General features: G+C 25.4%; 1 protein-coding gene across 11 annotated transcripts in view; it reads right to left on the reverse strand.

Moving 5' to 3' along the window:
* The window catches only part of LOC107437190 (RNA binding protein fox-1 homolog 1), a 67,593-nt gene that overhangs the window by 11,867 nt on the left and 42,719 nt on the right, over positions 1 to 13,007 (reverse strand). For 8 of the 11 annotated variants that reach the window (XM_016049104.3, XM_016049103.3, XM_016049100.3 and 5 more), the window contains 3 exons: positions 10,213 to 10,386; positions 9,137 to 9,190; positions 4,211 to 4,303 (listed from right to left, as the gene is read on the reverse strand). In XM_016049104.3, the coding sequence (XP_015904590.1) occupies positions 4,211 to 4,303; positions 9,137 to 9,190; positions 10,213 to 10,386 (321 nt within the window). The remainder of the gene's footprint in view (positions 1 to 4,210; positions 4,304 to 9,136; positions 9,191 to 10,212; positions 10,387 to 13,007) is intronic. The other 3 variants (XM_071179930.1, XM_071179929.1, XM_016049105.3) reach the window with 1 other exon arrangement.

The following is a 13,007-nucleotide window of genomic DNA, read 5'->3' on the forward strand; positions in this document are numbered from 1 at the left end:
TTTTAAATTATTTGTAAAATGCATATGAGCTACAGTCCCATTTAAAAATTTGTAAAATATTTGGTAGTATGGGTGAGCGGATAAATGAAACTAATTATAAATTTGAAAAAATAACAATTTCACATTTAATATCAAAATGACTGGATAAATGCTGTATTGCTAAAGAATCATTAAAAACTATTAGCAAAGCATTCAATATTTTAGAAAAGCAAATTGCCTACTAGAGTGCAAAAAGCAAAATTTTTACTATTAAAAAAAAAAAAAAAAAAATTCAATTGTATTTTTATTTTAAAACAACTAAACCATAAAAGAGTAAAATTTTAGACCAGTTATAAATTGGATATCTGCTGTTTGCATGTTTTAGGTAACAAGATGGGTCATGATACTTCCATAATGAATTCAATAGTTATTTTAAACACATTTTTGCTATGATATATGTTACTTTTATGTTTAAATTTCTTTTTTCAACATTAAGAAATGTTCTTTCATAAAACAATAAAATAAACCAATTTCTAAATGAGGAAAAATGTCATATGAAAACATAGACAAAAAGGTGATCTCTTAAATTTTTTTTTTTTGGATTGAGTACGTAAATTACAGAACATATTCATGCATCATATTCAGGATAACATGTCCATCAGTTTTGTCCTTTGCATTCATGTCTTCATATAGCTTCAAATTCAATTACTTTTTATTTTATTGATTCCCTTCTGTTATTAGAGCCCTATCCCCTTCAAAATTTACATAACCTCTTTGATTGAAGGCAAACATCCAAACGGTTAAACCTACTTCACCCTAGGGGCAGACTAGTTGTACTACTATGTACCCTAGCCAATATTTTCAAACATGCTCTTTAATTTTAACTTAACTTTGTTATTATTCATTGAATTAACTATCGAATTCATCACGAGATGCATACTTTCCATGCAAGCCAATTTTCTCATAAATTCAAAATTTTAAAATTTTTTTTATGACAATAATCACTTTCGGCAGTTATTGCGACATATTTACACAGTTTTTCAAATTTAATCCGGTGTCTGTTATATATATAGTCCTACAAGCAAAGCTATATTTTGGCATTTTTTAATTATAAAAAAACAGTCTAATAATTACTAAAGAAATCTGTTAGATTATCAGAATTATTTCTGTAAAAACATAAAATCCAAAAGAAATTTTTTATTCATTCATATTCAAAAATTCATCACTAATTGATTTTGTAAATTGAAAAAAAACATGAATTATGAAAAACTGTTTCTTTTAGATCTAATCAATTGCAAATTTGAAAAATTATCAATAGGAAGCGAGTCGTGTTTGGAAGATTTTACCTACAACACAGAGAAAGTCGCCCGTGTTTATGCTGTATTCCATAAACCATAAAATTGCTAATAATATATTTTATTTGCTCTGATCTACATAATACAAAAGAATGAAAAAAGTTACACTTTAGTTACACTGATTTCATCTCAAATTCACAATTTTTTCAATATGCAAAAATATAATCAATATGTTTTGGGTGTTCTGGAATCGAGAGCATGATTTTTTTGGCAATAGTTATTTAAGTGAGACAAGAGTAAAAAAAGAAATTTATTTCGCTTCATGTTGTAATGAAATGCTGATCTTATATCTAAATGATTGTAAAACATCCAAATTTTTTGATCATATAATAGGGGAAATCAGATAAAAAACGAGAATTGGGAAAAAATCATTTCACTGCTTACCTCCTGTAACAACGAAACTTATGGTGGACATACCACACTGTACATTTTGTGATTTTATAAGGTTTCAAGCAAATTTTAAACATCTGAATATTTGAATTGAGAGTAAAGTTATTTTTGCAGAGAAACATTTTTTTAACACTTGTTTTTGCTTAGCATATTCAGGGTAAGTGTTAGGGTCAAGGTTGTTTAATCTTTAAGCATTTCGATACACTGTTACAAATTTCTTTTACTTTCATTTTCCACCTTCAGTATTTTAAATTAGTGTAAGCCATCATTCTATCTATGTATATCATTCAATATTTAAATTACAATTACTTTTACAATTTTTTTTCCAACATATTCTGTATTTTTTCATCTATTTTCTTCTTCATCTAGTCACACTTTTAAAATAATGATTCAATATTCAATAGTTAATGTAACATTCAAAATTCATCTCGTCATCAACTTATTCAACATTCTTACTAATTTATTAACCATACATTAGATTTAAACTCTTTTTTCATCATTCTATCCATTTTAGCATGCATATCATTCAACATTCCTAATAATACATGAATCCACACTACTATTACTGGTGACATTCATGGATTATATGGTGATAGAATGATAATATTCAAGAATTTAAAAGTGTTGAATATCGTATATGCACACTTTTAAATCAATGTATGCAATCATTCAACATTTCTTTTTAAAAAATTATCATACGCTACTATTAATTAACTTCTTCCTCCTTTATTTAGTGATTAATCATTCTATCACGTAAAAATCTATTAATACATTATTGTTACACATTTCTTTCTTCATTCACATTCTTATTTTTAAATAAGAATATGTATCGATAAGTGTACGTATATCATCCACGATTTACAACCATTTACGACTCAGAGGTATCCCACAAACACCAATTAACTGGAAACCACAGTATGCCACAGAGAGGCAAAAAGTGATATGTAAATACTGTGCCGTAAATGAAGAGGTAAAAATATGTCTTTCAGATTGTTTATTATCATGAGTAATAATAACAAACGAAAATGGAAGAAAAACACTAAATGGTTTAAGGATCTAAAAAAAATTTCGCAAAATTTAATTTTTATGGTTATTTTTGTTAACTTTTGCTATGGTTATTGTTGTTGTTTTGTTATCTTGATGTTCTTGACATTTATCCTTCACTGAATTTTGTTCTCGATTATTTTATTTTGTAACCGTCATTGAACATCCAACAAATTTTAAGTTTACGACTAGTAATGTTCAACTTCGTAGCCTTGTAATTTTGAACCCAACGCAGAACACAAGAGAACTCCTGGATCAGTACCCCTAGAGGTATTGATTTATTATGGGGACTTTATGAACTTAAAAGATTTAATGCCCACAAGCTAGCATTTAATACACAGGGTAAATCTGGCCGACTTCATTCGAACTTCCGATCTCATGAACACAAGTCCAACGTCCTACCAACCTTTCTTGATTATTTGTAAATTACTTGTATTTGCAATTGATTTTTTATGAAACAAAACTAAAATAAATATCTAAATCTATTTACTTTTCACCTTAAATATTAAACTGTATGCCTCTTAATCAATTCAACTTTTTTTTAGGAATAACTAGTTAACATTTACTAGAATTTAGTAGATTGAAATCAGCATTTAATAAAAAATCTGAAAAGTAGTTCAGAATTACTGCTATTTTTTAAAGTCCAGCAACCTTGTTCATGTAGCTTATGTTTTACTTTCAGCATACATGTACATATCTACTCAATTTTTAAGTTGCCACAGACATTGTACATAATTTTTAAAGTATCTCAACATATTTACCCTCTAAGAATTAACATTCTGGACAAGTCTCCTCTACAGCTTTTCCATAACACATAAAAAACCCTATTTGTTTTGTGAAATGGTGAGAAATTTCAGGCACTAAAAAGGATAATTAATTAATTTTATTGCGATTTATACAAATGTAAAGTACTTTCACACTCTTTTATGTATGCTTCATTAAGAACTTTCAATTAAATGATAGTAAAATCTAATATATTTTCATTCAATAATTAGGTAAATATAAATGTATGGGTAAATAAATTGCAAATTTTAATCAAACTAACTTAATTAATTGCAATTAGGAGACAAATGAAAAGCTTAGTTTAATCAGATAAATAGTAATATTAGTATAGATAATGATAGTAAAGAGGAAAATATAATTAAATAGCAATAATTGTAACATGACAGATTAGTACCAAAAACCAATTGAAATAACTTAAAATTTAAAAAAAAAAAAAGATCTGTGTATAATTAAGAATAAAATTAGGATTAAAGCATTGTATAAAGAAAATCTACCATTTGCAAAATGATGAAATAAACTAATAAAGCAATTTTATTTTCATTGTCACTTTTTTCATGCAAAGTCTAAGTGGAAAAACAGGATGGACATTTCTTTGCTGAATAAATATGACATATGATTTAAATAAGTGAGTGCTATCACAAAGGTAAATATTCATGCACCTCTATTTTTCGGCCCTCTACCACCGTGCCGTTCAATTGCTCTCTCGAGCGATCAGCATCCGCACTATTTGCGAAAGTTACAAACCCGAACCCCTGCATGCAAATAGACAAACAAGAAACATGCATTAAGATCCGTGCACCAGAACAAGTAATGCCTGCAAAGAACAAGTACAGAGAAATATCTTTTCTTTAAAAAAAAAACAAGTGAGGACAAAGGCATCAGCTCACTCAGACAGTCAGTATAAAAACCAGTGTCATAAAAATATAAAAGCCCTCATGCAAGGCAGACCCTCTGCACGGGCATCAGTAAAAAGAACTGAAATATCACTATATATGTATATATATATATTATATTTTTGCAAATAAAATAAAAAATATTTAAATAAAACGTCATCCAGTTTCAACAGAGCACATGTTCATAGTTTTCTTAAGTGAAGCTGCATTTAATCTAATAAACTAAGTCAATATAGTCAATATCAAAAGTTTAAAATAATATAAAAATCAAACTACATAGCTGAATAAGCTACTTGTCATATAAGCAAGCAACTAAAAAAAAATATTATTAGATTTGCAAGTTATTATAGGATGTAATTCCTTTACTGATTTCTTGTAAAATGAATATTTTTTTCCTCTACATATTTCTGAATTTAAATATTGTATATTTCTGAACATAATCCAGTCGAAAGAATGCTTTTTCTTTTAAAATTTACCTAAAATTTTAAACTCATATATAAGCCAACAGAAAAAAAAATAACACACCCCATCTATGTTGGCAACGTTTAACTTTCCTAACTACAGATAATTAAGTTCATTTGTTTATCTGAGTTTAGAAATAAAAATTTATCAAAAGATCCATGAACCTTTATTTTCTTCACACCCTTATCTTCTTACGCCTTACAACATGCCAGTTCTGATTGAGTGTGATTCATCAGCAGTTCAACTTTGCAAAAAGATAGAGTATATCAGATGCCAACATCGAGAGCTATCTGAATCCTGAGGCTAGCATGATTAATTTTTTCTGCTCGCTTGATGTTTTATGAGAAAAATAAGTCGTAAAAGTAAATTCTATTAAAAAATATTCATTTAGTTTTCTATTTTAAATTTTATAAGTTTTCATTTCAATTGTTATATTCAGGTGTTTTATTTTCAATTATTATTTTACACATTTTTATGTGTGCCATCTTAAGTTTTCTCAGTGATGACTTTAGCAATCAAAATTCTCCGAAAATACTTTGCCAATGTTTGGAAATATACGGTACACATTTCTAAATGTAACCTAATATAATATCTAATTATATATAGTATTTAAATTTTTACTCAAATAAAATTTAATATATATAAACTGGATTGAATCTAAAAAAAATATGGAAATACCTTTTTATTTAAATTAAGATAGAAAAGAAAATTGAAAGAGAATTTAATAATTTAAAAGCAATGGTGATGTCATTAAAAGAACAAGCTGCACAACACAAAAGGCGAAAATACAAGGGAATGCTTATTTGGATTATTGAGTGATAACAGCAGTTAATAATAGAAAAGTGTTTGGTCCTGCCACCCCTTCCCCATATGATTATATGGCTACCCACAGCTTCATGCACCATGCTTTAGAAGCTAAGTGGGGATACAATAAAACTAATATAAAGACATTTTGAAGATAAGCATGTAATAAATATTACACTGATTCAAGACCAAAAAATACTGTAATAAACATTAATGGCATTATTATATAACAATAAACAATGTACAAAATATGCATGCATCAACTATTAATTATAAACTCAATACAACTGGTACATAGAAATGCATCTTAAGTCTTGTGCTGCTACTATAGGTAAGTGATTGGCATGTTCAAATATAACATAAAAAATCACTGCAAAGATTTAGATTTTAGAATTAATTTTCATAATTGAACAAATTCATGCATTTAATTGATGAAATTTTGAATCAAACATAAAATGGGTTTAATTAATTAGTTTTATGACAATAAACAATTCTTGAATAAAAGTTTTAAAATTTGCAAATGAAAAATATTAAGACACTGGTAAGAATTTATTATGTAACACATTTAAAAAACTTACTAGAGATAAAAGCTGTAATTTTATATCAGTACAACTATTGAAAGTTGAGAGATAAAGATTTACTAAATATGTCAAAGACTCATTTATTAAACTCAATTTTTAGACCTAGCGTTTTTAGTATTCAGGAAACAAAATGATAGCAATAGAGATTATGCATACAAGTAAATTTTGATTATGATTCAATTTGCTTATTCTTAAAGCCTAAAAATATTTCCTATTTAGTTTTTTTAAAAGGGAATTATATTTTAAAGTTTGAATATAAAAGATTTTTAGAAATTTTGAATTATTCAGAAGTAATTTTATTGTATTAAAAGAATGAAGAAAATACACCCATATGGGATTTTAAAGTTTTCTAAAATTCAACATTTCAAGCTAGTTTCGATATTTTACTTATTACTGTTAGATTTATAATACTGTTTTAATTCATAAGTTTCATGATAGTTTTTTTTATTTTATTGTAATACTATTTAAAAGTTACAGTCAATTTGTAAAGCTGATGTTAAAAAGTTAAATGACAGAGAATGATACATTTTCGGCAATGGATATCTGTACATTTTATAAAAAACAAATTAATGAAATCTCTAAACATGATAAAAAATAATTTTTAAATTTAGGGCAAAACTATTATTAGATTTAAGGGTGCCCCAAGTTAAGAAATTTTTTTTTTAAAATTAAGAAAGTAATAAAATAATGTATTTTATAGACTAAGAAAAGTAATTTATTCAAAAGAACATTAATTAAAATTAACTTCTGTATTATATATGCAATAGAAAATCCAACTGTTTTACTTTTGTTTGTTCAACTAAAAAGAATTGTTTCCTTAAAATATACATTTGAATTTTTTCCTTTAAGAATAGAAAAGTTCATTTAAAAGCCCAAGAGCAATAAATTATGTCTTTATCATTAACATTTAATGTTACATTTATAAAGCAAGCAATCAAAAGTCAAGAGAGAACTTTTTTTAAAAAAAAATGTTATCTTAGGCAACTTTGTACTAAACTACATTATTAATTCTCAATCAATATTTAAAATGCATCAAGTTCAAATGCTGCACTATAATTTAATTAAACACACATAATACAAAATCATAATTTTAAATGGAATCAAAAATATACTTACCAGAATTGAATAAAAAGAAAAAGTTAGAAAAAACATTATAGTGATACAGTAAAAAATGCCATAACCTGAAAACTTTTTAACAAGCAAAATAAACAATTTCTCTATCTCTTTTTAGCGTTTTTGATGTGGTACAAAATTTTACGTGAGAGAAAGTTATGTATAAAAGTTCATATAAGAAACTATTGTATAAGAAATAGTTTTTTCTGAATAAGTCAATTAAAGATTTATTGCCCAGAAAATACTATTTTCCAGTATTTTTGAAGTCTTAGAGATTCTAGATATGAGACTTTCTACTGTATTTCAAACAATCAAATAAAATGAACATTAACAAATAATCATGTCATGTAATTTTAGAGTTACAAATAATTACTGTTCTTTTTAAAATGTAAAATTTATACCTACAAAAATTACCGGATATAATTGTTTCAAACAAATGAGGAATGTTTTGAAAAAGCTCCATAGAATTATTTTATTGCTATCCGGTTTTCCTGCACTCAAAATTAGGGTAATGCTTGCTTTAAAATAAATTATCAATGCCATACAGAAAAACAAATTTGTTTGAATTTTAAGAATACAATTGTAAATTTCTTTTTCTTTATGATTTAAAATATTTTGTATTTAAAAAATGGCAAATATAACAATCTTTACTTTTTTTTCGTTTATAATTTGACTTTTTTATGAGTTTGAATTTACATTAGAATGAAGCGATTGATCTTTGTTAGAATCCTATTTTGAATTGGAGTATGCTTAACAAATTGACCGCTAACTTTCTTCTGCTAAGTTTGTGAATAAAAAGAAAAGAAAAAATCCTGCTTATTAGGAGAATGCATATATCAATGCCATACGGAAAAAACAAATTTGTTTGAATTTTAAGAATACAATTGTAATTTTTTCTCTTTATAATTTGAAATATTTTTTGTTTAAAAAATGGCAAATATAACAATCTTTTCTTTTTTTTTCCTTTCATAATTTGACTTTTTTCTAAATTTGAATTTATATTATAATGAACGATTGATCTTTGTTATAATACAATTTTGAATTGAAATATGCTTAATAAATTGACCAATAACTTTCTTCTGCTAAGTTTGTGAATAATTATAAAAAGAAAAGAAAAAATCCTACTTATTAGGAGAAAAACCACCTTTGAACATCCAAAAATTTATTTTCTTTCATTTTGCGAAAAGGATACTTGATCTTATAACTGCTGCTTAATGATTGTGGTTGTTTTGTTAATTAAGGTAACCAGAAAATTTTTTTTATTCTATCTCTCATATACGATTCAAAATTTTCTTTAACTCTTAAGAATTATTTTAAGGTAATTTATTGTTAAGTAAAGAAGTCCTGGAATGTAAGGAAAAAATTCTTCACAGGCAAAACAATTTTTCAATAATTTAGTAGGAAAAAAGAAAATTATAATTTTTTTAGCACAAATATCTTAAGCATATGCATAATAAAACATTCAATTCAGAGCACAGCTAATAACTAATTGATTTTTCTGACTACAGAGAGAGATAAGAAAGAAAGAAAAAAAAAACATGAACATTGTCATTTTTGTAGTCAAAGGTGGTCTTTTACCTTTCCAAAGAAAAATGAAATATGTGTGTTGATGTATACAAATAAGAATTAAATTAGCAAAAACAAGTTAAGTACTTGTAGATGCCTATCCTCATTATGCTGGTTTGCTGATGCCCTTGATACAGCCTACTTATTATATAGAGATCTTACATACCTTCGATCCTCTTTCATTAAATATAATTTCTACATCTAAAATTGGACCATATTGCTGCAAACACAAAATGAAAAAAATACATTATTTTAAACAATGTTAAGCCTTAATTGTATTTTAATTTATTGCTAAAGACAAGAACAATTTAAAAACTGATGAAAAAAAGCTATTCATTCAAGAAGTTTCAATTATATAGAACATTTAATTACAAATAAAAAAGGACAGAACTATTCTTTTAAAATCTTATTTAGCATTTAGACACAAAACAGTTTGTTTCTCAATTCTATAAATATTAAACTTAAATTATTTCGAAATTGCAGAATGTTAACAAAATTACGATAATTCAGTTCAGTTGGTGAATACTAAGAACACACTAAGTGTCTGGTATTAAGCAGGTTGAAGAAATTGTTTTTACTATTTAAAAAAGATTTAATTATATGGAATTAAGCAGATTTATGCAAAAAATTATTTAGCAACTAAATAATATTTTGCAACATATCATATTGAATAATGAAAAATAATTAATGTGAGAACTACTAATGCCACGCCCCATAATTGATAATGTTTCATATATACTACTTCAAATATTAGAATTAAAGTAAAATTTTATTAATAAACATTTTTGCTATAAGCTTAAAGGAGTCAATTGCTTATCATTTTCAAAATGGAATTATTTATAAAAATTGATATGCAAAATATACAACGAACTGTGAGCCAAGAAGAAAAAAATAATAGAATGTTTTATTTTCACTTATCAATAAATATATATTTTAAACATTCATATTTTTAATTCAGAACAATAAAATTAGAAGAATAGTTTAGAATATATATTGGCTTTATATTCCACAAGATTTTTGTGTATTAAATTTAAATTGATCATTTTTATCAGGTTATGCATATGATAATGTATTTCAACACAATAGTTAAAACAACTTAAATTTATTAAAATATTGATTTGAAAAGAAAAAATTTTTCACATTAGAAAGTTTTCGATAGCTATGGAAAATTAATGAAATACAGAATATTAGAATTTTTCTGTTATAAGCATATAATCAGAACACATAAAAAAAAATGTATACCCCAAATAATTGTCTCAAGTCAGGATCCCTAAAACGGAATGGGATATTACTGACATGAAGTCGTTTTGGTTGGCTGACTTTGGTAGAATCAGTAGTGGCTGTTGTTGTAAGTGTCGTAGAGTTGGTACTGGTTTGGCTAGCACTTCCATTAATCTCATTATCCAAATCAGTTTGCTAAATGAATAAACAAAATCAATTAAATAATTATATTTAAGAAGACGGAAAAGACCACATACTTTGTCCTTAAATGGTAAATTTCTTTTAATTGGAGAAAATATTGTTCAAAAAGATTTTATAATTGTCTGCTATACTGATTACTTTTAACCTTAAAGGATGCTTTTTGAAGTTCTCATATGAAATAATGTTTCTTAATTTCTTCATTTTTCTAACTGTTGTGAGCTTATAGTATTCCTTTCTAATTATTAGATTTTAAAATTTTGACCATTTCATGATGGTGACGATGAAAACGATGCAAAAAGCCACACATATATATTTGAATCAAGTGTAAATAACTTTTGAATATTGATGAATTATAAAGAAAATGTAACGTGTGAACAAGCTTGAAGAACGAGTTAATGGTAGATCATCTAAAAGTAAAAAAAATAAATAAATAATAATAATAATAAAAAGAAAAAAAACACTTTTTTTTTTTTAGAAATTAGAAGTTCTGCAAAAAACTGATAGGAAGGAACAAAACCTTTTTTACTAAATTTCAAGATTTAATCCTTTGCTTTTAAATTGAAAATTATTTTATTCTGAAATAGACAAGTGAAGTCTCATGTTATACTATTTTTTTTTACCCAACCACAGATAAAACGAAAATTTTAATTAAAACATATTTAAAATAAATTTTTTCAATATTTTATTATTAATAATTATATTATTAATAATTATATTATTAATAATATATATTATAAAATATATTATTGCACCTTAAAATTTCGAATAAACTATACAGCAACATGAAAGCTGGGCTCGAAATTAACAGTGGTAAGTTAGTCTGAAGTCATCAAACTAAGATAACCATAAAATAATTGTCAGTAGTACTCCAGATAGCAATCAATGTAAAGGGTTGTCTAAAATGGCATATTTTATCATAATTGTAAACTTTACAAATTATCTATATTGTACTTTTCTTTTTGTTTAAATTCATTTTTAATTACGTTTCTTTAAAAAATATAATAGATCTTCAAAATTATAAACAATTCAATCTAGATTTAGCTATTATAATAGTGAAATCTAAACGGACCAGTAAAAACAAGTTTGACTAGTAATAGCTTTTGACTATTGGTCCTTAGGATCAGCTGTAAAGTTTTCTTAATTTTGTGCATGAAAGAAAGTATTAAGTAACTTGATTTAATTCTAATGTATTTAATAATATCACCCCACAATATCTTAACAAATATTTAATTGAATGATTATAATTTACATGAGACATAATATAAGTTTGTGTTTTTAATGATAGAAAAATAGCAATAGATTAATTACAAACTTTCTTTAAAAAATATAATAGATCTTCAAAATTATAAATAATTTAATCTAGATTTAGCTATTATAATAGTGAAATCAAAACGGACCGGTAAAAACAAGTTTGACTAGTAATAGCTTTTGATTATTCGTCCTTAGGATCAGCGGTAAAGTTTTCTTAATTTTGTGCATGAAAGAAAGTATTAAGTAATTTGATTTAATTCTAATGTATTTAATAATATCACCCCACAATATCTTAACAAATATTTAATGGAATGATTATAATTTACATGAGACATAATATAAGTTTGTTTTTAATGATAGAAAAATAGCAATAGATTAATTACAAACTATTTTTTAGAAATCAATGAAAGAATATGTTATAGAGAAAGACTGAAATCTGGAGATCAACAATCACACAGGGAATGCCCAAAATAATTTATTCATTAATTTTAAGATTTATTAAATATTTTATTATCCATTTTGGCAAAACATCTGTGTTGGGAATACTGGGCAGTAGCGCTTAACACTGGAAAAAAAAATAATTTAGGGAATAGAATCAGTGTAGATCTTCTGTTCTTCAAGATCTAGATCACCCTTTTCAAGTTATTTATATTGATTTAAAGCCTGTTCGTAGAAAAATTGATGAAATGTTCAAGATCAAGACAAGAAAAACACTTGATTCTTTGAACCTGTGGAAACCCCACAATCTTCCTGTTTTGGTATTGTAAAATATTTTTTATGTTCCATCATGTTGTAGAGATTTGTCTTGTTTGTTTTATTCCATAAAATTTTGAATAATACAATTTATTGTTCTGTTACCTTAAATATGAATCAGTTTGTTGTAAATAGTCATAATGTTACGCAATGAAAAAATTTTGCTATACAGATTTTAAATTTTTATTGAACTGTTTTACTTCAAATGATGTTTTTATTTTTTTACTGTACATACCATTGTAACTGGATTTTATTTATAGTGCTTGTTTTGTTTTCTCTTTACAATTAAATACAAGGCAAAGCATTTTAAAATTCAATATTTTTTAAAAAAATAAGGGTAGAGAATACATGTTATTGTTCCCAAACCTATACAGTATTCCCAACATATATTACATTAAAATATTAAATAAAAATTCAAATATCAATGAATAAATTAATATCAAATCAGATCTAGCATATACTTCAGACATTTACGAGTGAAAGCTGAAAATTGTAACTTTTTGTCTCCCACAGTTACATACATAGTTAATTGGAAGCATTTAAATTATATTTTTTATTGTGACTACCCAAATATTAAAATATTCTCTGATGTTCACTAGCAACAATTTTTG

The sequence above is a fragment of the Parasteatoda tepidariorum genome, chromosome 4 (assembly GCF_043381705.1).
Source record: "Parasteatoda tepidariorum isolate YZ-2023 chromosome 4, CAS_Ptep_4.0, whole genome shotgun sequence".
In the NCBI taxonomy this organism is placed as follows: domain Eukaryota; kingdom Metazoa; phylum Arthropoda; class Arachnida; order Araneae; family Theridiidae; genus Parasteatoda; species Parasteatoda tepidariorum.